The sequence below is a fragment of the Enhydra lutris genome, unplaced genomic scaffold (genome assembly GCF_002288905.1).
Source record: "Enhydra lutris kenyoni isolate GAN:26980312 unplaced genomic scaffold, ASM228890v2 scaffoldscaffold21, whole genome shotgun sequence".
NCBI classification, from domain to species: domain Eukaryota; kingdom Metazoa; phylum Chordata; class Mammalia; order Carnivora; family Mustelidae; genus Enhydra; species Enhydra lutris.
In genome coordinates this window covers 28,867,885-28,894,675 of record NW_019154105.1, presented here as the reverse complement: position 1 = coordinate 28,894,675, position 26,791 = coordinate 28,867,885, and the positions used below count along the sequence as shown (strand labels likewise).

General features: G+C 43.1%; 1 protein-coding gene across 1 annotated transcript in view; it reads left to right on the top strand.

Moving 5' to 3' along the window:
* The window catches only part of LOC111148903 (ATPase phospholipid transporting 10D (putative)), a 104,599-nt gene extending 77,895 nt beyond the window's left edge, over positions 1 to 26,704 (top strand). The window contains exons 16-23 of the mRNA XM_022505679.1: positions 4,328 to 4,637; positions 7,604 to 7,680; positions 8,627 to 8,752; positions 11,276 to 11,476; positions 17,235 to 17,315; positions 18,676 to 18,780; positions 22,774 to 22,961; positions 24,829 to 26,704. Coding sequence (XP_022361387.1) covers positions 4,328 to 4,637; positions 7,604 to 7,680; positions 8,627 to 8,752; positions 11,276 to 11,476; positions 17,235 to 17,315; positions 18,676 to 18,780; positions 22,774 to 22,961; positions 24,829 to 25,159 — 1,419 coding nt within the window. The 3' untranslated portion in view covers positions 25,160 to 26,704. The remainder of the gene's footprint in view (positions 1 to 4,327; positions 4,638 to 7,603; positions 7,681 to 8,626; positions 8,753 to 11,275; positions 11,477 to 17,234; positions 17,316 to 18,675; positions 18,781 to 22,773; positions 22,962 to 24,828) is intronic.
* The last annotated feature ends 87 nt before the right edge of the window (positions 26,705 to 26,791 follow it).

Genomic DNA, 26,791 nt, shown 5'->3' with positions numbered 1-26,791 from the left:
CTGTTTCTCCCTCTTCCACTGCTCCTGCTTGTGTTCTCTCTCTGTCAAAAAAATAAATAAAATCTTACAAAATAAAAAAATAAATAAAATGACTGTGCCATAAGATTCGTAGGCCCCTGGTTCATGTGCTTGGCCTGTCTGTGATCAGATATGTGACCTTGGGGAATTTTCTTCTGGGCCTTTTACTTAACCTGTGATGTAAGAGTAATGCCCATCTCATAGGGTCATTGTGGGCATGAAATGAGAAAATATAGATTATAAATTAAACATGTAGTGCCTGGAAGAGAAAAGGGGCTCAATGAACATTAAAAAAGAAAAGTCAATTCTTGATGTTTGATTTTGATGCTTTTGTGAATAGTAAAGTCATTAGGATTGCAGACCTTATCGGTAAACATATAATTTATAGTTAGAGGCATTTAAAACTTAACAATTCAAGAAGTCTTTATGGAGTATCCACTATGGGCTATTCTAAGTGCAAAAAATAAATTTTTTTACTATCGAAAGCTATTCCACCTTGTGTGAATTTTCCAAATAATTAAAACAGTACACAGTGAACATAATTTAGTTTTGTGGTGACTCAAGTCCAGGTATATAAAATGCCAGGCACATAGTAGGGGCTCAGTGACTATTATTATTATTATTATTATTATTATTTTCTCCATTCCTCCATCAGGAGATGCTAAGAATTAAAAAAAGAAAGATTATTGAACCCGGTTTGTCACTTAGTGAAGAAATTACATCTGTGACATTCTAAGTGGGCCACCTGGAAACTAGTAGAACATCTGGTCATTTTTTTAGTGTAGTCACTCAGCTTTATGAATTTCCATCAACTCCTATTCCTAAATTTGAAAGTTGGTTTACAATAAATGTAGCCACTTATAAACTTCACACAGTTTCCATTTTCCTAAAAGTTTTGGGGTTTTATCAGGATGGGGGTTAATAGAATCCTGTCTTGGATAATTTGTTTATTAAGATTTTATTTATTTATTTGAGTTAGCATGTGTGAGAGAGAGCGCAAGCATGAGCCGGGGGTGGGAGGGGGCAGAGGAAGAGAGAAGCAGGCTCCTGGCTAAGCCAGGAGCCGGACATGGGACTCGATCCCAGGACCCTGAGCCTAAGGCAGATGCTTAACTAACTGAGCCATGCAGGCGGCCCCCATATCATGGATCATTTACTGCCTTGTGATACTTAAAGCCCTTTCAGGATCCATCATTTAATTTTTTTGAGTTTTATTTTTATAATTTCTCTTGAGATAATAACTCTTTATTTTCATATTATAAAAGACTTTCTCATATGAGATCTTCCTTGGCAGTTATAACAAGTAGACAGATCAGATAAAATTATCCTCATTTTTATAGGCTGAAACTCCAAAAGGTTGTGACTTGTCTAAGTACCCCCAGCTGAAAATGTGTCATGTGTGTTTTGTATTGTATTATGTATTACGTAACCTGTATTTATCTATCTGTAGTTATTCTCATTATTCGTGGAGTTAAATTCTATAAAGTTGCCCTAAACACTGAATTAGTGAATATGGAACTATTACCCTTGGAGGAAGTATAGGTTCCCATAAGCCTTTGGTTGCAACATTTTGTTTTGTCAACCAATCAGTATATAACCTTGTTACGTGTGTTTCTGTTTAACAACAACTTACTATATATGTATGGTTGATTCAGTAACATTGAATTCATGGCCAACAGGACTATAACTCAGGCCCGTGTGAGGCTTCAGGCCCGTGTGAGGCTTCTCTAACATGCCTCCTCTTTCTGCAAGGCACGTCATAACCTTCTTATATATAGGACAACTCGATGGCACTTCTGCGCTAGGCTTGGAGGCCATTTTAAACGATGAAATGAAGAAAAAGGAACATACAGAAAATGTTTGTATGAGCACCTGGGTGGCTCAGTCAGTTAAGTGTCTGCCTTCTGCTCAGGTCATGATCCCGGGATCCTGGGATCGAGTCCCCTGTCGGGCTCCCTGCTTGGTGGGGGGTTTGTTTCTCCCTCTGCCTGCTGTTCCCCCTGCTTGTGCTCACTTTCTCTCTCTGTATCAAATAAATAAATAAAATCTTAAGAAAAGAAGAAAAGAGAAAAGAAAAGGTGTCACCTAACAGTGGAAAGGGTACTTATGTACAGTATGGGAGCTGACGTAAGAAGATGGAGCATCTCCTCATTCGATTTCAGCAGAGGTCCTATCACATGACTCAAATTTTTCTCTCTGTGCATGTCCACAAATGACCACAAAAGCACTACAAGTACTGATTACAGGATTCCAGATCAATTTTAGCAAGTAGGTGAATTCACACATATAGAATCTGCAAATAAGGATATTGAGTGTGTGTGTGTGTATGTGTGTGTATTTGTACATATTTCTATAATGAAAATGTAATTTATAAACTAAATATATATTCAAAAGGATAAAAGCATCTAGAATCATAAAACTACAGATAATTTAGGTTTACATTTTGGAAGGCAACCACTCAAGACTTTATTCTATGCACTTCGAGTATGTAAAGGTTGTATTTATAGTATTGTATTTTTTCACTTAACTTATCCCTTCAGTATCATCTCATGTTGATACACTGATTTTCAATGACTTCAGGGTGTGTTACCTTCTAAATGTATCATTTTAATGTAACCAAACTCTAGAAGGTTTTCAAAAATAATTTTTTCCTATTATATATTGAGCCTATAAAGGGCTTGTTTTCTTTGTCTTCATACGCTTTCCCTGGCAGGTTTTTGAGTTGTATAGGGTCAGATTTGTTCCTAACGTCCAGGTTGCTGGGTAGCTCCATTTTAAAGCTGAAGCTCTGGGGTGGCTGGGTGGCTCAGTTGACTAAGCGTCTGCCTTCTCAGGTCAGGATCTCAGGATCCTGGGATTGAGCTCCGTGTTGGGCTCTCTGCTCAGTGGGGAGCCTGCTTCTCCCTCTCCCCCTCCCCCTGCTTGTGCTCTCTCTGTCAAATAAATAAATAAAATCTTAAAAAACAAAGTTGGAGGTCTTGTGTGTAGCTTCTGTAGTTATGAAATCTTTCTTGTGTCATGCTATGTATCCATATCTACTTCTTCCCAATCCATCTGATTTTGTCGTGGGCTGAGAAATGCTTAATTAAGCAGCATTTGAAATAAGAATGAATGACCTCCGAGTGAGGGGTTCTCTTATGAATAAACTTTCAGTTTTTGGTGTTTTCTTTTCTTTTCTTTTCTTTCAGTCTTAACATCTAAACTTAAATTCAGGGATCCTGGATTTTGTTAGGTTCTGTCGTTGGTGGTCCCTTGACACAGTAATTTCTGGATAATTTTATTGTTAGTCTTCTTGAGTAGAATCCATCCAGTAAGTATTCAGTGACTGATGTGACTCTCTTTTAGGCATTGTGAAGGCTTCAAAAGTAAATTAAAAAGTGATACCCACCTTCATAGTACTTCTGACTTTGTGGGGGTGTGGAGAGTAGAGAGATGCATTCAAACCAAACATGACCAGCACCACTGACAAAATCTCAACCAGAACGTAAGCTCCATGAGAGCATGGATTTTTTTTTTTTTTTTTGCACTCGTTGACCAATCCCCAGGGCCTAGAATGTTTTCTAGTATAAAGTGATTTCTCAATAAATACTTAGTGAATGAATGAATGAATGAATGTTGAATCCAAAAGAAGGTAACAATGCTAACTGTTGCTTTAAATTCTGTGCCTTGCCTACACAAGGAGCTTTGCACGTGTACTCTCACCCATTCTACCCAATGACCTTACGACATTTGCATTTTTTTTTAAAGATTTTATTTATTTATTTGACAGAGAGAGAGATCACAAGTAGGCAGAGAGGCAGGCAGAGAGAGAGGGGGAAGCAGGCTCCCTGCGGAGCAGACAGCCCGATGCGGGGCTCGATTCCAGGACCCTGGGATCATGACCTGAGCTGAAGGCAGAGGCTTTAACCCACTGAGCCACCCAGGTGCCCCGACATTTGCACCTTTCTCGTGAGAAAGTTGAGGCTCCCAGAGGTGACATAATTTGCCTAAAATCAAGCAGATAGTGGTAGAAAAAGATCAGAGGACTCTCAAGGGTGCCTATCTGAGAAGGGAAATTGTACAAATAAAGAAATCCTAAGTTATTTTTAGTCGTCGCACTGTGGGTGAGATGTCTTCTGTCCTATGAACTGGTGCCCACAGAGACACGGAAATCTCTGCGGAAGAGCTGGGAGGGCTTCGGAAGTAACTGATTATTTACTTCCTGGGGTTGCCGTGACACAGCAGTTGCTGAAGAATGACAATGATAAATTACCCGGATATCGCCATCAAGGGAGCCCTAGGGCTAACTGTCTTGGCCTCTTGTCTCTAGGATGCCTGTGAGAGGCTGATGAGCACAATTCTGAAAGAACTTCAGGAGAAGAATCCAGCCTCTCCAGAGCGAGCGTCACCGCGGGAGGGTTTGCCCCAGCTTCCGGCCACACAGGACTCCAGACTGCGGGCTGGCCTCATCATCACCGGGAAGGCCCTGGAGTTTGCTCTGCAGGAGAGTCTGCAGAGGCAGTTCCTAGAGCTGACGGCCTGCTGTCAGGCCGTGGTCTGCTGCCGAGCCACCCCCCTGCAGAAGAGCGAGGTGGTGAAACTGGTTCGCAACCATCTCCGGGTGATGACGTTGGCCATCGGTGAGAGGGGAGGGGATCCTGCCGCATGCTGCTCTCTTTCCTGCCACACCCGGGGCTGCTTTCTGTCTGTCCTTCCTTCCATAGCCCTGTTTACCCTTCTGTCTGTCCTTTTCCACACCCATGTTCCTTCTCCCTTTTCTCCCTTCTTACTCTCTGCCCTCTACTCCTTCCCCCCTTTCTCTTCCTTGCCTATTTGACCACCTGCTGTGAACCACGTAGTAGGAATGTGACATGGAAAACAATACAGGGGGCGCCTGGGTGGCTGAGTCCATTAAGCTTCTGCCTTCAGCTCAGGTCGCGATCCCAGGGTCCTGAGATCAAGCCCCCCATCGGGCTCCCTACTCTGTGGGAAGCCTGCTTCTCCCTCTCCCACTCCCCCTGCTTGCGTTCCCTTTCTTGCTGTGTTTCTGTCAAATAAATAAGTAAAGTCTATAAAAAAAAAAAAAAGCAATAAGGTAGGGCCTTGGGTTGCTTGTCAGATCACCAAATCAACCAAGTCAAGGAGAATAAATGTACTGAATCCTAGAACTGCAAAGTCTAAGAGTGCCACCTTCAGAAAACTTAAATTCAGGGGCATGAACAAATCATTTAAGTATTCATTCAACAAATATTTATTGAGTGCCTTCTATTTATCAGACATTTTGCTAGGCAGTGGAGATAAAAGAGTGTATACAATTGACAAAGTACTTTTTCCTTGAGCTTACATTCAGTAGGAGGCATAGAGTAAAAAAATGAAACAAAACGAAAAAGGCATAAATATAAATCAGGTAGTGACAAATACTATTTTTTTTTTTTTTTTTTTAGAAAGCAGAGCCAGGGGATGTAGAGCACTGGGGGGACAGGAGGAGGGCTGCTAACTTCAGTGTTTTTCAGAGACAGTATCTCTGAGTAATCTGTGTGTGGGCAGAGACTTGAAGAGAATGATAAGGGAGCCATGGGAGATCTGAGGGGAGGACATTCCTGGTGAGGACAGGGAAAGTGAAGTCCATGGGCCAAGTTATTATGTTCAAAGCCAAAGCAGTTGGAGCAAAGGGAAGGGTTTTCTGTAGGTTAGTGATGGGCAAAGATGACAGGTGGACAGATCATGTAGGGTCCTGGAGTCCATTATAAATTTTGGCCTTTCTTTTTTAAGGGGAGTGGGGCAGAGGGAGAGGGAGAATCCTAAGCAGGCTCCACACCCAGCACGGAGCCTGACCTGGGGCTCAGACTCTCAAGCCCCAAGATCATGACCTGAGCCCAGATCAGGAGATGGATGCTCAACCAACTGAGCCACCCAGATGCCCCAGTGTTTGGCTTTTATCTGATGAGATAAGGAGTCTTTGGAGGACTCTGAACAGCGAAGAAACATGATCTGCTTTACTTTTCAGAGGATCACAGGGCTGCTGTGTTGAAGAGTAAGGATCAAGTGCAAGGACATAAGTAAGGAGACCAGTTGAGAGGAGGCTACTGGAATAATTGAGGCAAGAGCTGGCAGTGACTTGAGCCCAGATGGGAGCAGAAGAGGTGGGGAAACATGGTCAGGTCATGGAAAGAGCTGGTGACGTTTGCTGATGAATTTGAATGTTATATAATAGAAGGAGTTAAGGGAAGTAAGGTTTTGTCTCTGAAAGATGGAGCCAGGGGAATCAGGAGCTGGGTCTTAGGCATGTTAAGTATGAAAAAGTCCATTAGAAATCTAAGCAGGGATGTGTCAGGCAGCTGGATACAAAGTCTGGAATGTAGCAATGGGGGGCTGACTGGAGATACAAATTTGGGAATTATAAATCTGGGTGATACTTAAGATCTTGATTTTAGACAGTAAATGAGTATACGTGGAGGAGATATAAATTTGGGAATTATAAATCTGGGTGATACTTAAGATCTTGATTTTAGACAGTAAATGAGTATACGTGGAGGAGAGAACCAGTCTAACAGTAAGCTCTGAGCTACTCTAGAGTTTGGAAAATGGCAAGATGAGGGCTCAGCCATCTCTTACAGTCTCTGCTTTCACCTGGATTGTTTTTAGTCTCAGGTACCATCTCCCTTCAGCATGCTGATACAGCCCCCCAAATTCCTAGGTTTACATCCTACCCTATTAGCAACCTGAGTGAAAAGATAGCAGCTCTTTTCACGTTGCTGGAGTAAAGTATCAGAATAAGGAATTTTGTTTGGCTTCTTGAATAGACATATAAATGAATGAATTGTTCAAGCCCCTAGATCCAGATGTTCCCGGGACTAGAACCCCTGGACATGTCAGTTACATCAGTTGAGTCTTGTACCCATCTCTGAGCCAGGGAACAGATGGTGCTAACTGGGTTAGTTGCCACCTTAAATCTGGGGCTTTGGGTTCATCCTAACAAACCACATGGCCTCAAAGTTCCCAGGGAAAATCAGGGCACTGAAAACAGGTGAATGGTTGGTGGCTATTGGGAATAAGTGTTCATTACTAACAGGAATGTAATACTTCCCCTTAAAAAGCTTCCATTGTGTTGGGGAGACCGAGAAATATATAACAACCATAATATCATATGGTGCATATGATATGGCACAGGGATCTCAGGAAGAGGCATCTAATATAATGGGACTATGAGAAAGATTTCCCAGAGGAAGTGACATCTGAGCTGAGGGCAAGGGCAAGGGAAGTTCAGCCCCATGAGGCTGGTGTCCGAGGCTGCGGAAACCACAGGCGCGGTGGCCCGAAGGAGCAGAGGTATCTGGAAAATTGAAAGTAGAGCGAACGGCACCGAAATGGGGGAGATCAGATAGGTGCCTTCGCGTGAAGGATTTTCAGGCGTTATTAAGTTTAGAATTCTTCCTGGTGCCAGTGGGATGTGTGCAATGTCCGTTTCATGAGCTTCCAGGTAACTTGCAGACTTGGGATAAATGTTGAAGGATTTGTTTGCCTGAGTGGTCACTGTTGCTTTGCAAAGTTTGCCTCTGTTCTTTACCCTTCCTATGTTTCTTGCCTTTTCTTTGGCCTCCTGAAGGCGATGGTGCCAATGATGTCAGCATGATTCAAGTGGCAGACATCGGGATTGGGATCTCAGGTCAAGAAGGCATGCAGGTGAGTGGATTTCATGCGCTCAAGTACCATGAACTTGACCTGCCTATCCAAGGGCAGCATTCCCACAGGGAAATCTCGGTGGTAAAGTGAGGCCGGCCGTGGCTAGATCAGGAGTGGGAGGCAGGAAGTGTGTCTATTATTTACTTTGTGGGTATTGGGGTGTTTTCCTGGGTAATTTGGAGTGTGTGCTCCTTCAGTTTAAAATATATAGCTCCTCTAGATCATAATAATATATATTTAGCCCTGATGTAACTGTGTGACTTTAGACACTGAAGAAAGCTACTAAGGATTTGAATAAAGACCTAAAGACCTAAAGAGGGAGGGAAGAAGATGATATTTGAGAATGAGGGAGAGGGGAGTGTCCTATTTGTGTGTGTGTGTGTGTGTGTGTGGTTTGTCATGTGTCGTGTGTATACTGGATAGTTTTTTAGGCACAAAAGTCAGATAAAAGCTTGTCCAAAAACTGCTTTTCATGTACGGAGCACATGCCATTGGAGGAAGACAGGACGTGAGGCTTAGGGTTTTCAGAGAATTGTAAATTAGGACATTTCTGCAAAACTTAAGAAATTCAATTACCTCTTTCCCTGGTACATTCTACAGTTACATAAAGTCATGACTACAATACTTTCAACGTTCTTCTCCCCAAGGAGAAGTGGATGCTGAGGGTAACCTGCGGCGTTCTCGCTAAGAGAGCCGCTTTCCAGGAAAGTGCATGTGCTGAAATTCTGTCACCAGTGGTGGCCAAAGAGAGCTGTTGTTTCCTGGGGCCATGCTGGAAAGCTGACTACCACTCTGTGTTCATGAGTTTCTGTTTGGGGTTGCTCTGTTTTGTGCTGGTTTAAACAACAGTTTGGCCGGTGGGAGCCCGCTGGTGGTCAGGCTGCAGAGCTGCTTCTGTGTGAATGTGTCTGATCGTGAACGTGTCCTCTCCCCGTTGCCCCTGCAGGCGGTGATGGCCAGCGACTTTGCCATCGCTCAGTTTAAGCATCTGGGCAAGCTCCTCCTGGTCCACGGGCACTGGTGTTACACGCGACTCTCCAATATGATTCTCTATTTTTTCTACAAGAATGTGGTACGTAGCCCCAGAAAATTTGTCCCTTCCCCCTCCTCACTTTCGTATCCTGCTTGCAGAAGGGATGGAGAGGACGTGCCCTGGGTGAGGCCACCTGGCTTACTGATGTTCCGGGAGCAGCAAGAGCGCTCCTGCTGGGAATGTGCTTATGCTGGTTCAGCCGATGACAGCAAATTGCTGGGCTTGTCCCTCTGCTGGCATTTCCTGTTCCCTGTGCTTCTCCATCCCATTAAGTCCTGTCTGGTTCATGTAAGACCCGGGTTTTGACCTTCCATGGAGAGGTGGTGACAAGCAGAATTATGAAATGTTTAATGCTCTCTGTCAGTAGAGAATGAAAAGGTTTGCTTCCATTTTCCAGGAGCTATCCAAAACTATCTGCTGTCCCCAGACTGGTGTCTGTGTTGTATATTGAAGACACGGATGCCGCTGAAAACCCAGGCTCACGCCTTAGCCCGTAGCTGGCTGACACTCACAAATGAGGAATTCTCTAGCAAGCCTGTAAAATGTATTTGCGCTTGGGAGTTATTTGGTGGCCAGAGAACTTAATTTTGTGTCATTCCTCAAGGGGCAGAATTCGATGAGAAGTCCTAGCGTCTGATCTTTGGCATGCCATTTAAGTTTCAGTCTCCTCTTTTACGAGGTCATGTTGACCTTAGATTGTTTAACTAAATTTCCTTCTAGCAAGTGATTATGTAAATATGTCATGATTTTTTAGACCAAATTTCTTAGATTTAGGTCCATAGGTAGTGTGTTAATAGTGAACATCAATTTATATCACTCTCTCGAAATACCACCTTTAGGAAAAAAAATAACTTCTTAATAGGTCATTCTACATGTATTCCAAAATGTGTCATTTAGATCTGCACGCGTGTGTGTGTGTGTCTCGGAGAGGAGAACATTTTGCTTTTTTTGTCCTGCAGCACAATGAGCTTTTTTTTTTAAATTCCAGGACTTGGTAGTGGTCACTGACTTTTAGGGAGGATTCTCTTTCCCAATTTTTTTTTTTTTTAAATGCTTTTGCCTTTTTCTACCTGTTCCTCTTGTGGTGTATCCCACCCCCACCCCTTTCCTTTTAAGCCCAGATTAAACCCAAAGAGTAAGGAACACTCGTATTAGGATGAGGGGTGTCATGTACCCTTGGAGAGTGGGCCAGTGTGTATCAGGAGATACTCCATGACCAGGGATCAGGGACTCTGGGTCTCCTGCTGTGACACCGTCGGTGGCCGTTCACACTGATACTCTCCTGACTCACTTCTGCCTCTTATTTACCTAGCAAAATAGTAAATGTTTTGTAAACTATGGAGGAAAAGGCCAGTACCAGAAGCCATTCAGGTAACTTGTCTTTCTGAGACTGTGGTTCTCAGGTCTTAGAAGACTTTTGAGATACTGATGAAGACTATGAATTCATTCCGCAAAACACATGTACCCCAAATTGATACGTTTCCAGGAGCGGGGCACGGGGTGTGTCCATAGTCCCTAGATTTAAGAAACCCCGTCCTGAGGATTGTAGCTGTTATCCTGAAGTACGCCTCTGCGTCTGGAATGCCAACAGTACCATCTTCCTATTTGTAAGGCACTTTACAGGTCGTGAGCACCTTCTAACTGGATCCTGATAGTAAGCTCGGAGGTGGTATAATTTTCATTTTCAGACAAGGAACTCAAAATTCAGAGAGGTTAGGAAAATGGCCTAAAGTGAAAAAAAGCAGTAGGAAGTGTCTTCAGGCCCTGAATACGACTCCCAAACTTAAGTCCAGGGGCCTTTCCTGGGGCCTGCCTTGCTTGAGGGCACAGAGCTTTAGCAGTCACGGACCCCGTTCATATGAGGCAAAACACTGGAGGAAACCCTGGAGGATGTAGGTTTCTAGCCTCTAGGGCGACCCTCGTGCTGGTTTGCCTGGGACTGTCCCAGTATTAGCTGGGAGAGCCCATGTCCTGGGAAGCTCCTCACCCCCAAGCTCAGTGGGATGGTTGGCTACCCTGCTGGCACCACTCAAAAGTAATCTTGAACCTAGAAAGCAGGAGGATGAAAATCTGTTGTGTGCCTGCTACGTACCAGGCACGGGTCTAGGATCGCTCCATGCAGAAGCGGTTTGAATACTGGCGCTCCGTGCCTCGGTTTGAATACTGGCTCTGTTAGTGTGTAACTAGCTGTCTCACAACTGTTACTGATGAACCAGATGACTTAGGGCAAGTTCTTTAGCCCGTCTGTGCCTCAGTTTCCTCATCTGTGAAATGGGGCCACAGTAATTCCCGAGTTAAGAGGGTGAGAACCGGGCCCGCACTCCACAGGAAGGGGCTTGCGTGCATGTGTGTACATATGTGTGTATATGTATGTCATGTTTTCCTTTAATAAAACACGTATCCTCAAAAGACGGCAAGGTAAGTTGTGGTCTTCCATTTTGCTAAGGGAGAGAGAGAAGCCGGGATCACACAGCTGACAGTGGCAGCAGGTGGCTTGTGTGCTCGTGACACACGTGTGGCTGTTTGTTTCTAAGATGCAAATGTTCCCTCTTGTGTCCCTAGGCCTATGTGAACCTCCTTTTCTGGTTCCAGTTCTTTTGTGGATTTTCAGGAACCTCCATGACTGACTACTGGGTTTTGATCTTGTTCAACCTCCTTTTCACTTCTGCTCCTCCTGTCATTTATGGTGTCTTGGAGAAAGATGTGTCTGCAGAGACCCTCCTACAGCTGCCGGAACTTTACAAGAGTGGCCAGAAATCAGAGGTAGGTACCGAGGCAGAAGTGCTTGGACCGAAACGCATTCGCTGTCCAAGCCGGAGCACGTTCCAGTGAGCCCAGTTCAAATAGTGTGGTACGTGCGGGGCTGCTTAAAGTTACTGTGGCTGTTTTGGAACACCTCTGCCAACAGGGCAGATATGAAGTTACTTGCCTCTGAGGTGAACATAGGTACGACTCTGAAAGGTCTTAGGTACTTACCTGAAGAAATCGGGCGTTTCAACCCTACAATTCATAATGTCTAGGATTTGCTAAACCTTACTGTGCCATCTCTTGTGCGAGCTACTAAATCTTCCCTGCCTCATTTATCTCCACAAAACTTTTTGAGGGAGAACTTGGTATTGTACCCATTCTAAGACAAAGAATCAGAATTTCTTTTTTTTTTTTTTTTTTGAGAGAGAGAGATCACAAGTAGAGAAGCAGGCAGAGAGAGAGAGAGAGGGAAGCAGGCTCCCTGCTGAGCAGAGAGCCCGATGTGGGACTCGATCCCAGGACCCTGAGATCATGACCTGAGCTGAAGGCAGAGGCTTAACCCACTGAGCCACCCGGGTGCCCAAGAATCAGAATTTCAAAGGGGCTCGTAATTTTTCCAAAAATTTCACAGCTAAAAAAGAAAAAACCGCAGAGGCAGGATATGAATCCTGCTTAGTCTGGTTCTAAAGCCAAAATTAAATTCTCCAGGTTCTACTCTTCCTGCAGCACAGTGGCGTGATCTGCGTGGCTTCCTCGCCCTGAAGCCAAAGCAAGGCCCTGCCTCTGCTTAATTGATCTTCACACTATCAGTCTACCTCTGATAGATCACTGATATCTGTCCCCGTTTTCTCATTTTCTCCTACCTAGAGTATTGTGATGGCTGATTACTTGGCTGGCTGTCTCACAACTCTTTTCTTTCTAATTTATCTCCTACAGAATTAATAATAATTAATAGAGCACTTATGAACATTTATGTAATGTCTCCTATATGCCAGGCACTCTTCTAAGTGCTTGATATACATAAATCTAATCCTCAGAACGACCCTGCTAGTAAGTGCTATCGTTATCCACCTAGTAGATGAGGACAGGCAGGCACAGAAAGGAGCCTTCAGGAATGAGCCCGTGTCACAGAGTTCGTGGGCGGTGTGGGGGAGCTCTGGATCTCTAGCCCACGCTCTCCACCATTACGCGGGGTTGCGGAAAGAGCACTGGCCCTGTGTTCAGTCCCTCAGTCTCCTCCTGCCTCCACTATGCCATGGCCTGAAATTCAAAGTGCTCTCCCAAGTGCATGGTCAGGATCACAGGGACTAAGGAAGGCCAGGACCCTGTAGACACCTGTAAGTGAGCAAAGCTGAGGTATCCCCAAATTGTAATCAGATGCTCTAGTCTCGAGAGGAGGACTCCGTTAGTCAGGGCCCTTTCAGCAGCAAGTGACAGAAACCAGCTCAAATTGGCTTGATGAAAAAGATCATTTTGTCATTGACCAGGCCTGGGACATTTATTGTTCCTGAGGACAGAGCTCAATCCCATGGATAGCACTGGGAAGAAGGAGAAGGATTGGGGAGAAATACAGGGCAGGCAAAAATCAGACCTGCCATAGTGTGTTCTGCTGCACTCACTGTTGTAAAGACACTGACCCAGATCAGTTAGAAATAACGGGTTTAGCCTGAGTTTAAATTCTCGGCCTGCCGTGTGTGACCTTGGTAAATGATTTAACTTCCCTGTACTTTTATTTCTTTAAGGAGATGGTGGGAGGATCAAGTAAGATAAAAGTTCCAGCCATATTAAGCTCTCAATATTGTTATTTTTACTCCTTCCCCCAAATTAACCAGAAATTTGAGGAAATCCCAAACTCAAAATGTGTTTATTTTTATCAGTCTAACTTTATTCTGACTTGAACTTCCTTTCCAGGCTGGGGAGTAACTTAATGTCTGCAGGCTACCTGCCACAGCCAACACAGAGAAGTCACACGTCCAACTTTCAGGGAAGAAGAAATTCTCATGATCCTTTAATATCATCCAGTCCATTCAGATCAAGGAGCTAAATAGGGTTTTTCTAGAGGAATCCAGTCTGACTTAAAGTTCAAGGCCAGGATGAAGGAATGGTATTAATATTAATGAAGGTTGTCTTGTACCCCTGACCTAAATTAAATTCCAAGTCTGTTGGGGATAGAGAGGTGAGGGGGGCCCTTCAAAGTTTTTAGAGCTTGTTTTTAAAAACCCATTTGTACAGACCATGATTGGTTCTTACCCTTGGAAGACTTGAGGTCACTGTTTCCTTTTGTTGAGTCCTGTTATCAATCCTTTGCATACACTGTTCTACCGAGCCAGCCAGTTTCGTAATACATGATAGTAGCGGGTGGATTCCCAGCATGTGGCTATTGATAAAAGGTCATGGGTTTCATTGAGTTTACCTTCCAGAAGAGTTGTCCTTTCTTTGAACTTGGCCTTCAAACAAATTCTGTTTTATGCTTGTGCCATTTCCTGCCTTCAGGGTCATGAAATATATTCTCCAGGGTTACAGAACCTCTCCCCTAAGGAGAAGGTTGCAGCAGAGGCCTCCCTCCCGAGAAGCAATCACCTTTTAGCCATCTCTCCTCACCCACAGTTGCCTTTCCTGGCTTGGACTTTGTGTCCACATTTTCCCTTTCAGATTCCATGAGATCCCATGAGCTCATCTCTCCACTCTCATTTATCTTTTCCTCTCCTTTGCTTCCAGAGTCCCCTTACTCACATGACTGGAGATTAATTGCGCTTTTGCCATTTTTGCTGTAGGTTTTTTGAGCAACTACCATTCCTCCAGAAGCATGAAGTTAAATTTTAGCTTATCCCCACGTTGTTCTCTCCTGTCCAGTGGCATTTTGATTGCCCCTTTGATTCTTCCGCATTGTCTTCTGTCATTGGATCATTCTTCTGCGTAGATTTTTATGAACCTTTGGATGAAGAAAGATAAAATGTCCCATCATTTTTAAGGAGGAAATAGTAAAAGAAAATAGAGGGGAAAGGAACAGTAACAGTAACAATATTAGAATCAACAAATCCTCATTGCTTTGATTTTCCAGAGGATGAAGAGTTTTTGTTTTTTTTTTAAGGAATAGATTTTAAAATTCTAAGTGCAGTCTATTGAAGAATAGAAAAACATATGTGGAGAATTTGTGTATTTATAAAACTTTGTTATTTAGAAGGCAATTGGCTATTTCCAAGGAAATGTCATCCCATTGCACATTTGGAAGGAAATAAGACTGAGAACATGTTACGAAAATAGAAGACTAGCTTAAGGTTATAATACATGTGTTGCCATTTTTGTCCATGGCAAATATCACTAGTAAACCATAGCCCTCTGTTATTCCTCCTGGGTCTGAAAGCAACCTCAGAATCCTTGTGCACACATGTCAACATTCAGGCAGAGGTGGCTTTTGTTTGAAAACCTGTTTTCCAGTGTCAGCGAAGAAGTCATAGGATGTTGATGGATTCCTGTCTCACGTTGAGGTCTTTCATCCATTTTGAGTTTATCTTTGTTTATGGTGCAGGGGAATGGTCCAGTTTCATTCTCTATGTATCTGTCCAAGTTTCCCAGCACCACTTATTGAAGAGACTGTCTTTTTTCCATTGGACATTTTTTCCTGCTTTGTCCAATATTAGTTGACCATAGAGTTGAGGGTCCATTTCTGGAGTCTCTATTCTGTTTTTGTGCCAATACCATGCTGTCTTGGTGATCACAGCTTTGTAATATAGCTTGAAATCAGGCAACATGATGCCCCCTGCTTTGTTTTTCTTTTTCATCCTTCCCTTGGTGATTCGGGGTCTTTTCTGGTTCTATATAAATTTAGGATTTCTTTGTTCCAGCTCTTTGAAAAACGCCAATGGTATTTTAATAGGGATGGCATTGAAAGTGTAAATTGCTCTGGGGAGGATAGACATTTTAACTGTTTATTCTTCCACTCCATGCATAAAATGTTTTTCCATCTTTTTGTGTGTTCCTCAATTTTTTTCATAAGTGTTCTGTAGTTTCTAGAGTACAGAGCCTTTACCTCTTTAGTTAGGTTTATTCTTAGGTATCTTACGGTTTTTGTTACTATTGTGAATGGAACTGATTCCTTAATTTCTCTTTCTACACTTATATCGTTAGTATATGGAAAAGCAGCTGATTTCTGTGCATTGATTCTGTATCCTGCCACCTTGCTGAATTGCTGTGTGAGTTCTAGTAGTTTAGGGGTGGAGTCTGTTGGGTTTTCCACATAAAGTATCACGTCATCTGTGAAGAGAGAGAGAGTTTGACTTCTTATGGCAGTTGGAATCTCCAAAAGGATCTCAGGAATTACTATGTATACTAAGTCTTTATTTGAACAGTAGTTTTAATAGCAGTTGCTAAAAACTGTGAGCCATTTTTATCAAGAGTGGAAATGCTCCCATCTGGTACCTAAATCTTTCCTCCATCCTTCCCTTCTCCCTTGTCTTAAGATGTGAACTCAGAGGAAAGCAGTAATATAAGACTTAAGGAACACAAAAGAAAGTGTACCAATAACTGTTTTTGAAATTGACGTTAACAAATACAACCCAAGTAACAAACATTATTCTAAAATATGCATTCATTCAATAAATATTTACTGATTACCAAAAGAATAAAGAAAACCTGTTTTCCATCACTTGATTAATGTCTCTACTTGAACTTTTCTCTTTTCTTCTATATGCTTTTGGTTAGAAGCAGTTCAGCATGTGAAAAGTTACATAGGAATAGTTAATTAATCCAACAAATATGTATTGAGTACTTGTTATGTACCAGGTACTGTTTTAATCACTTGAATAAAAAAAATCAAACCCCCACTCTATGAAGTGTGCATTCTGTTAAAAGAACTGGAAAATCATTAGATAAACAAATAAAACCATTTCCGATGGGGATGAGAGATTTCTACAGATGCCATGGTAGTAAGTAGAGGGATGGGCATCACTCTTAGACCGGTCTGGGATGAGATGAAGCTGGCATGTGAATAAAGAGTGGGTCACATGGGAGGTCCAGGGCAAAGAATCCAGGCAGAGAGAGAGCACAGGGGAAGCCCCGGGGAAAGAACGGGTCTGGCAAGTGTGAAGAACTGAAGGTGCCTGTGGTAGGATCATAGTGGATGAGGGTAAAAATGGGAGGGTAGGACCCTGGAGAGCAGGGACTCCAGCAGGCAGATCCTCCAAGACCTTACTAGCCGTGGGAAGGAACTTAAATTGTGTTGGAATGCAGTGGGACATCATTGGAGGCATTGGAGAGGGTCAGTTTGATTAATTAGGGAGATGGCACAACCTGATTTATAACCTTTAAGAACCTTCTGACTGCTGTAGAAGACTGGATTAGGCATAGGAGAAGAAGCAAAGAAGTCAGGTGGTTATGCGGTCATTCATAAAGAGAGTTGTTGGTGAAGGAGAATGGGAGACAGAAGTGGATGGGTTTGGAGTAGTTTTTTAAACCGTACTTTCTGATCAATAGGAAATGGAAACTCAGTACTACTATCCCTATTTCAAGTAGATTTAAGGTTGATCCAGTGATAAAAGTGACATGAGTTGAAGAGAAGTCCTCCATGGACTTTTTTTTTTTTTTTTTTTAACCTATTATTCAACATCATACCATATTCTTCTACCACTGTTTACAAATCCCACCTATTTTGTGAGTGAGAGAATAAAGGAATATAATCTTCTCAGAGAAGCAAAAATAATTATTGGCTTCTGTTGTTCCTTGACTTTGCTTTGACTCTTGTTAATCCTTCCACAATGTCTCTTTTCATTTTTAGGCATATTTACCCCTTACCTTCTGGATCACCTTGCTGGATGCCTTTTATCAAAGCCTGGTCTGCTTTTTTGTGCCTTACTACGTGAGTCCTTATTCACTCAAAATGTGTGTTATTAATGAATCGGTGATGCTTCTTTGTTGCTGGTATCAGCATATAGAATGGATATATTTTAGGGTATCTTGTTCATATAGTCAAATGGATCATTAACCTACTAAATTATAATGTCCTCCCCCAAATATGTTAGATCATGGATTAAATTTGGAGAGAAGTACATAGCTGACTCCTCATGAGTCTCCTTTTTAGCCCTGGGCTGCTTGATAGTTTTTGTAAAGGACCTGGATAAAATTGAGAGTCCAGGCATGTAATGAGAAGAGTCAAAATCAGAGAGGCCAAGTCAGAATATGAAATCAGTTATTAGGGAGTGCTGGGCTAAATCCACTAGGATGATCTTTGTAGTATTAAATATAAGTTCTTATAAATAGTCTCTCTAAAACTAAAAAAACCTGTTTTATAGGTGAAAAATAGACGAAATTTGACTAAACAAAACGTATTAAAAATGAATTTTAAAATTCAGGCAAAAACCAGACACAAAGCAGCATAATCTAACTGCCCACCCATATACCCCTTACCCAGAAGAAAACACTGGTTTGATCATGATGGGTGAAAAACTGATAATTTCTAAGTTAATAACCTCTGTTCTTTAGTTCTTTATTTAAATAAAATGACTTGAATTTGCTCACTAGAGTATTCTGGGCATACTGCATTTCAAGAGAAATGCAGATAAGGCAATCTGAAGGTAAGCAGAAGAGAGCGAGTAGAAAACTGTGTCCTTGGAAGAAAACTTTAAGGACTTGAGGACATACACATAGGAGAGGAGGGGATATTTACTTAGCAGAGATATACACTTAAGATAGCCCTTTTTTTGAGAGAGTGAGAGAGAATGAGCACATGCACAAGCAGAGGGAGAGGGAGAGAGAATCCCACGCAGGCTGTGCTGAGCACGGAGCCCAACTCAGGGCTCGATACTAGGACCCCAAGATCACGACTTGAGCTGAGAAAAAAGAGACGCTCAACCAGCTGAGCCACCCAGCGGCCCTCAGGATAGTCGGAATAGCCACGTCAGGGTTTTGCAGCTCTATTAAATGGGAAATATTTGATATTTTTCTCTACCTCAAAGAGCCAGAAGTGTAAGTAAAAGTTTCCAGGAAGATGGATTATGGCTCAGGATAAAGAGGCGTTCCAACTGAAAAGTTCAAACATGGGATGGCCCAAGAGTCGGTCTCTCTTTCAGAAATGTTCAAGTGTATCCTAAGTGACCCCTTATTAGCAACACTGAAGAAGGGACCCCATCCTCAGTTGAGCTATAAAGTAAAGGGATGATACTCAAACCACTGAGTGTGACAGCTCTCCAAGATCTCCGCCCGTTGTCCTCTCTTCGTAGACCTACCAGGGCTCAGACATTGACATCTTTGCATTTGGAAACCCCCTGAACACAGCTGCTCTGTTCATCATTATCCTCCACCTGGTGATTGAGAGCAAGAGCTTGGTGAGTGGTTTTCCTGCCTCTGAAATAGCCTGAAAGTGCTTGGGGAAATGCCTTCTATTAGCAGTGACTGTGCTAAACCCTAAATGCCTAGAAGACACATGGTAATGAGAGGAGTAATGACGCCAAATATGAAGAGTGATTCATGGCGGCTCTCTTGCTAACTGTTGAGTGCCATTATGTTGAGATTGATGTATAGCCAGGGAAAGTGGAAAATACCCGGCTCCTTGGTGGTATCCTTGGTGGATGGTTCAGGGAGGCATGAGTCAAGCTGGAGAAACAATTACCTTTCAATGACCAACATTCTTCGAGATCATGCTGATGTCTTTCAACTCAACTAAAGAGAGACATTGTGCCATGATCCTTGTATACTGATATGAGTCAGTGATGGTTTTATCATAATAAAATGTCTCATGTTACAAAAAGAAACTATGTTTTCTTCCCTCCAGAGTTTTTACCACTCATTTAAATCTAGGTCTTTTTTTTTTTTTTTTACCTTGATGCTAACTTAATGATAGTTAATTCTTTTAATCAAAATGATTGTTTGGTAGCTCTCTGCAGCAAAGCTAATGTGTAGGATTCAGATAGTGAAAGCTTTGTTGTAAACCTTCCTTTGCAGATGAAGAACATTCCACCCATCTCTGGAGAATGAACCACTTCTGTGATTATTTATGTCCATCACTCATTTCCATTGCCATTGCCTTTGCTATACCCATTGCCTTTGCTATAGCCACTTCCGGGACCATTGCAACAGCCCTAGACCTCCCGCCCACCTCTACTCTAGACTCCTCCAGCCATCCTCTACAAAACAACCAGAATCATCCTTTTGAAACATAAATCTTACCTTGTTGCTGTCCTTTGGGTAAGACCCTTCAGTGATTTCTCATTGTACTTGGGGTAAAATGAAAAAGCCCTAAATTGGCCTTCAAGACTTCATGCAGTGATGCCTCTACTTTTCTCTCCAGTCACATTTCCACTTTTTCATGGGCTGGAGCCCCACTGTCCTTCCTTGAGCGATTCAGATACAGTGAGCTCGTGGACACATCAGACCCTTAGCATTTATCATATCTTCTGAGGGACGTATTCTTCCTCTTCCCTTGGTTCTTTGCACTTGACCCAGCTTACTTATACTTTTTGGTCTCAGCAAGAATGGCTCCAAGAGCCCTTCCCTAACCTAATTTTTTCATAACATCCTCTTGTTTTTCTATATAGCCCTGATAATAATTTATTATTATTCATCAGTTATGTGAGTATCTGACTCATGTTTTCTGCATTAGACTATAATCTCTGTGATGGGCAGGGTTCATATTTGTTAATCACAATATTCCAGAATCTAGGACCGGACTGACACACAGTAGGTACTCAAAAATATTTGAATAGATAAACAAATGATTAAATGACTAACCAGTCTTTGGGGTATATTTACCGTCCTGGTGGTGAATGCAGTTCAAACAGAAATAGCTGAATGAGGTTATAGTTTAAATGTTAGGTGCAGTTATATTATAAAATTATAATAATTTCTAAAGCGTCATAGTTTCTAAAGAATATTTTTGGCACTACTTGCCTTGCTTATAACCTGCTGTAATCAAAGTGTACCAGCTTAAAGTGCAGTAAAAGGTTAAAAATCTGGAAATACCAGCTAGGGAGAGTAAAGGGAACTCTAGAACTAAATTATTTGGCATTGTTTAAACATCTATTTGATTTAATTTTAAACAGTTTCATAGGCACTTTGGGTCACTACCTAAGGAAGTGTCATGGGTTCTGACATTTAGTAGTGTTCCAAAGGGTCTAGCACATAAAATGTGTCGGTTTAGATTCACTGGTTATGAGCAACAGCAACCTGAGCAAATAGGAAAGTTATTTAAAATATTTTGAAGAACCATCATCAAATCAAACCATCCTGAGGAACCAGAGTGGTTCCAGACATCCGGGGAACAAAGTAGTGGCCAGGCTTGCCCTGCTCTGCTCAGATTTGGTTGAAGTCCTTTTCTTTCTGCCCTTGCCTCGTTGTGCCCCAAGTTTCGTCCCTGGGGACAGAATTCTGTCTCCTTAGCTTCAGGGCCGGGCTTTGGTTAGAGGAGGGCAGTGGTGGCGATGTCGTGCACGGTACCGGGGAGCCTCACTAGGAAGCAGGAGCATGAGAGCCAGGTGTCCAGGAGAACAGTGTCTGTTATGTCAAGGTCGCATCATTAAGCCCTTTTTCTCATGCCCAGGGAGGCTAATGCTCACAGCCTCTGAACGTCCCTTGTCAGGAAGAGTCAGCCACTCTGAGGATGTGAGGCGGCTTCCCTCATGCTCCGGCTCCTCATCTCATCTGTGCCTCCCACCTCCCTGTCTTCTCGCACCCGGAGCCTCCTGATTGTGACTGTATCAGTTTATGGAAATGCTCAGCTCCAGCAAGTTGCTATCTTCCTTGCCAAAAATCCATTTTAAGGGAAAAAAAAAAAAATCAGGCAGTAGGGTTCAATGAGAAGGAAAGACATTTGAGGAAGAAAGAAAAAATAACAGATCCTCGTTTTAGAGGCATGATGATTATCAGGAGTTAGCCCACATTTTCTGGGCAGTTTGTACATTTTATCAAAAAAAAAAAATGAGCAGTGTTTTTGGTGTCACTTGTGAAGAGACCTACCGAGGGGAAGTACTTCGCAAGTGAAGAGGGAAAAGGAGAACATCGGATCTCGTTTGAAAATTCTAGCCTTAGAAAATGATAAAGGCAGTGCTTCCCCCCAAAAGCATAACATACTCTCCTAGGGAATACATTACGATTTTAGGTGGTACTTTCCCTCCACTAAAGAGCACTGACTACTGTGTCGTGTGAACGTGATTCTCCCTCGTACCTCGGATTATGTCCGTTTCCCTCTGTCACACAGATCAGACTCTAGACTCAGCACTCTGATGACAGGTAATGGGGATACCACATTTAAGGTAGTGATCTGCTTTTCCTTCTCAATGAAGTTACTCAAATAGGAAGCCAGTTTCAGAAAAATGTTAAGAAAAATTCCAAGCTGTACGTAGATAACGAAGGTAACTAGGTTAAGGTGTAATACACGAAGATTTGTTTCTTGCTCGTATAAAGTTGGCCAAGGTTCCACAGAGCCCCAGGGCAATTGTCCTCTGAGGGGGCAGCTCAGTGCCCTAGGCAGTGTCTTGTAGCTCTACCGTCTGGAATTATCCCCAAGGAGGAGCTCCTTGGTCATCATGGAAAGAAAGGAGACAGCATGAAAAATTGTGCACCAGCTCCTCTGCATGTCTAACGTGAACTCTTTTTTTTTTTTTTAAAGATTTTATTTATTTATTTGACAGACAAAGATCACAAGTAAGCAGAGAGGCAGGCAGAGAGAGAGGAGGAAGCAGGCTCCCTACCAAGCAGAGAGCCCGATGCGGGGCTCGATCCCAGGACCCTGGGACCATGACCTGAGCTGAAGGCAGAGGCTTTAACCCACTCAGCCGCCCAAGCACCCCATAACGTGAACTTTTTTTAATGTCCCTTCCACTCATATTTCACTGGTCAAAGCAGGGTGCATGGCCATGCTTAATTTCAAGGGGGCGAGGAAATGCGATCCTTCCAGATGTTTACAGTGGGAGGAAATTAGAATATCGGTGAACAACAGTAATGGCTACCAGCCACGTGAATGGGTAACATTTGAGGATTGGAATACTACCTAAATGAAGATACAGGGCAATCAGTGATAGTATTAAAAAAAAAAAAAAAAAAGAATCCAAACAGCTCATGGTGCATTGAACAATATAAAATAGAATCATCATCAAAAGTAAACCTTTTGGTGTTGGACTTTGTTTTACAAAATCGAAACAGAGGTGTGAACTCTCGACGGAAGGTGCTCGAATCTCCTCGCTGTTTTGTGTTTTGCTCACTGAGGGTTGTGACACCATTCACTCATCGCTCAGACTCGTGGTCTCTTCAGCAGAGCAGACTCGGTGGGGACGCAGAGCCCTGTGGATGAGAGTGTTCATTTCCCCGCCTCTCCTGTCTTGCAGACCTGGATCCACATGCTGGTCTTTGCGGGCAGCCTCTTGTCTTATTTTTCCTTTGCCTTGGTTTTCGGAGCCCTGTGCGTCACATGCAATCCGCCGTCCAACCCCTACTGGGTTATGCAGGAGCACATGCTGGACCCCGTGTTCTACCTGGTTTGTGTCCTCACAACCTGCGTCGCCCTTCTGCCCAGGTACGGGGTTTTATCCACGAGAGAGGCAGTGAGGTCAGAGGCTTGGGGGGCTTCGGTGACTGCTAGGAACAGATGGCAGACCATCCCATTCACCAGCGAAGTCAGTCTGCATCCTCGTGAGGACATGGGTTTTAACTCTTTCAGCAGAGTTAAGGCAGCCCAGAAGAGAGATTTCTTGCTCATGGAAAATTCTCATCGGGTTGCCATTCCCCAGAGATAGCACAGGCTTCACCCACGGGGTTATCTGAGGATCCTTTCCTCTGACTTTTTGTTCCGCCAACTCCCACGGGTGCTGCCCTCGTTGGCATGATTGGAGATGAATGACTCACCCAGCTCCCCCGCATCCCTGCCTGCAGGAGGGAGGAGGAGAGAAAACGGAACGCGAGCAGATTTCCTCCTGTGTGGATTTTTTTTCTTTTTCTTTGTAATGGCATGACCCAGAAGCTGCATGTCATTGCCATATCCCATTAACTGGGACCTCGGTATGTCGAGTCAGAGTGGCGAAAATCTGAGGGTTTCTAAAAAGAGAAACGGGAGGATGTGTACTGAGAGACAAGTTGTGGTCTCTGTACAGCCTGGCAGCACTGAAAACGTCCCTCCTCTGTCTATCTTTCCCATTTTAGTTTAACTTGAATTTCTAGTGTTGTATGGGATGGAGATGGCTAAGAGGTATGCATGGTTTTTTTCATCTGTAGCTCTCGTAACATTTATCTTTTTAGCTGGAAACACTGTGCCACATAGTTGTTCTACCTTCTAAAACTGGATATGAGAGTCAAAATGGTGATTTTAGATTATTCTCGAACAGAGTTGATGAACTGACTCACAGGCCACCTCTGGCCTACTGCCCGTTTTTAAGAGTAATAAAGTTCTATTGGGCTATAGACACACTCATTCATGTATTATCTCTGGCTGAGTTTCACTACAGCAACAGAGTTGAACGGTTCCAACCGAGAGACGATCTGGCTCGCTTAGCTTGAAATATTACTGTCTGGGCCACTGGGAGAAAGATTGTCACCCACAATGTTCTAACAAATGCTGGAAAATGTGAAGGTGGCTTTAAAACTGGGTAATGGGCAGGGACTGGAAGGGTGTAAAGGTACATGATGGAAAAATTCTAGAATGATCACGGATATCGATGTTCCTGCTGGTGGAGATTCAAGAGGAAGTGAGAAGCAGCACAGGTGGAGAAAACCTTATCTTCTTAGAAAATCCATACATGGCCTTAAACAGGCTGTTGCTGAAAATTTGAGGGAAGGGGGATTTGGACACTATAGTGGCAGAAAACTTAGCCAAAGTGGGTTTTCCCGTTATGTGGAAAGCAGACTTTGGAAACTATGACCTTGGATATTTAGTGCTGAAAGTCTGGCCCCGTCTCTTCTTGCTGCTTAGAGTTAAAAAAAAAAAAAAAAAAAAGATTGAGGGAAAGCCTATTAAACCCAGAAATTAGATTTGAGAAATTCTCTGCCTATGTAGATTTCAAAAGTTGTGAAAACGAAGAGATTGGCTTTGGGAATATGCTCTAGAGAGAAGGACAGCCCTGTGGCTGGACAGCCAAAGGCGGAGGAGATTAGGTCTGTGACATGGATCCCTTCAGCCACCTCAGCGGCTACCAGGGAAAGAGATGGGATTGTGTCGGGAAGCCCCATGGAGGACCCCATCTAATGGCCTAGAGGAGTGGGAGACCCACAGGGTGGATGGCGGTGCTGTCCAGCGTCCGCGCTGCCCACAGGGACCGAAAGGGACAAGCGTGCAGTGACGTGTCCCAGTAGCCCTAGAAAACTTCCACTTTTCCCAGCTGGTGAGTACTTGCTGTGTCCCATGCTGCGTTTGCGGTGACTCTAATTCTGTGATGCTTTTTGGAACCTAGGTTTACATACCGAGTTCTTCAGGGATCCCTGTTTCCGTCTCCAGTTCGGAGGGCTCAGCACTTGGACAGACTGACTCCAGAAGAGAGGACTGAAGCTCTCAAGAAGTGGAGAGGGGCCGGAACGCTGGGCCGCGCGCCATCCCAGTGTGCTGACCACTCCGCTGCCAAGTCAGAGAAGAGAGCCACGTCTGGCCCGTCTGCTGCCTTGGCGATGATGTCAGCACCGTCCTGTGCTGTCAAGCGGGGAAGCTTCTCTGTACATGAAACTCCCTTGGACTCAGACTTCTGTGAAACTAAGACCTCAGGGATGGCGGGGACCTCAGAGGGCTAAAAAAAAAAAAAAAAAAAAAAAAAAAAGCAGGGTATCCTCCTTGGGGTGACAAGTCTCCCTTCAAATCTGGAAGAGGGACTTTGAAGAGGCACCTCTATCAAGCAAGAACCAGGTGGCTTTTTCCCTAAGGGACCCGAAGATTCTTCTGTGCCCAGAAAAGCCAATGTGATGACCTTTCTTGTATGTTTGTAGATACATTTGAGAGGTTGCAGTTGGGCCTGAACTGAGTTTAGGGAGGTGAAATATTCCATTCCGAATCAAATGCTTTTATGAAACTTTTTGGATTTTGTAGAAGCATTTTAATTGTCTTAGGCGTGCAGACATTCTTAAGGGATTCATTTGAGATATATTTATTTTATTGAGAGATCTCAGATTCTAGGGAAACGCTTTCAGTGAGCAGACTCCAATCTGAATTTTCTCTCATGAACAAAAACTAGTTTTTAGATCCATTGGAACGCAGAAGAGATTTCCACATGGAAATAAAAATGTTATAAATGGTTAATTTCTAGAGGAAAAACTCCAAAGAGCCTTTTAAATGACAATGTACCTAAAATAGAGTAATAACTGTACTGTTGAAAATGTGGTGATTATTAATAGCTTTTTATTTCCTCCAGGAAGATGCCTTTGGTCATCTGACTGCCCATGTAAGGCAGACCTCTCTGCTCATTTTGGTGTTCCTTGAGGCAGGGTCTTCATGGGGAGGGGGCAGATGGGTGCCAGGGTTCGACAGGAATATGTTTCTCTCTCAGCTTTCAGGCAAGAGAAGACTTTTTATGAGGTCTGTCTCTGTGCAGATGTCCACTGGGAAACATAGGCCATTGGTAGGGTAGACACAATCAGCCTACTGTAGCCACTTGGCAATTTCCTGTATTCTGAAACTTAAAATAGCCTGATCAAAATGAGACAATCAATTTGAAAACAATCTTCAAGAGACCATTTTGAGGGTTCATAGTCTTTACATTACCCTACTAGGTCTCCAGAGTTGTAATCTTTAAAAATGAGATATTATGCATTGAGACTAATACAGGTGATTCTCAGAATTCCATGAGGTTCTTAGAAAACTTTGTTTTTAAACACTTTTTAGGACAGGAATGTCGATAGCAAGCTAGCTGCTGTTGCAAATCATGTGTGTTGGCTTTGGTTAGAACAGAGAGACTAGTTTACCAACTAAGCCCAGATGTTACAAGATCATCTATTTTTGTTGAGTTCTTTTAAAATTCAGTATCTATTCATCTGAAAATTGTCAGCCACTAACCACCCAGAATCTCCTTCCCGAAATCTCCATGCTGATGTTCTATGTCTGTATCAAGGTCTTATGACTATTCATTTCTTATCCTCTTATCTCTTATCCTCAGGGCTTCATCTTCTCCTCCTGCCTCTTTGTCCTGGTCTGACATTTTTTTTCTAACTGTCTGATATTACCACAAATAGTCTTTCATAGAGACTGATTTTTAGAACTTTCAAAATCCCACATGGCTGTTGGAGGTTGCTTTCTGCTCTCTTTAATGATTTTTTAAGATAAACTGTTTAATAAATCATGTGTACAAAAAACTGTCATTACTTCTATACATATGACTGAGCCCAACAGTAATTGGTACCAGAGCTTAGAAGGAAAATCCCAAAGCCCACCCT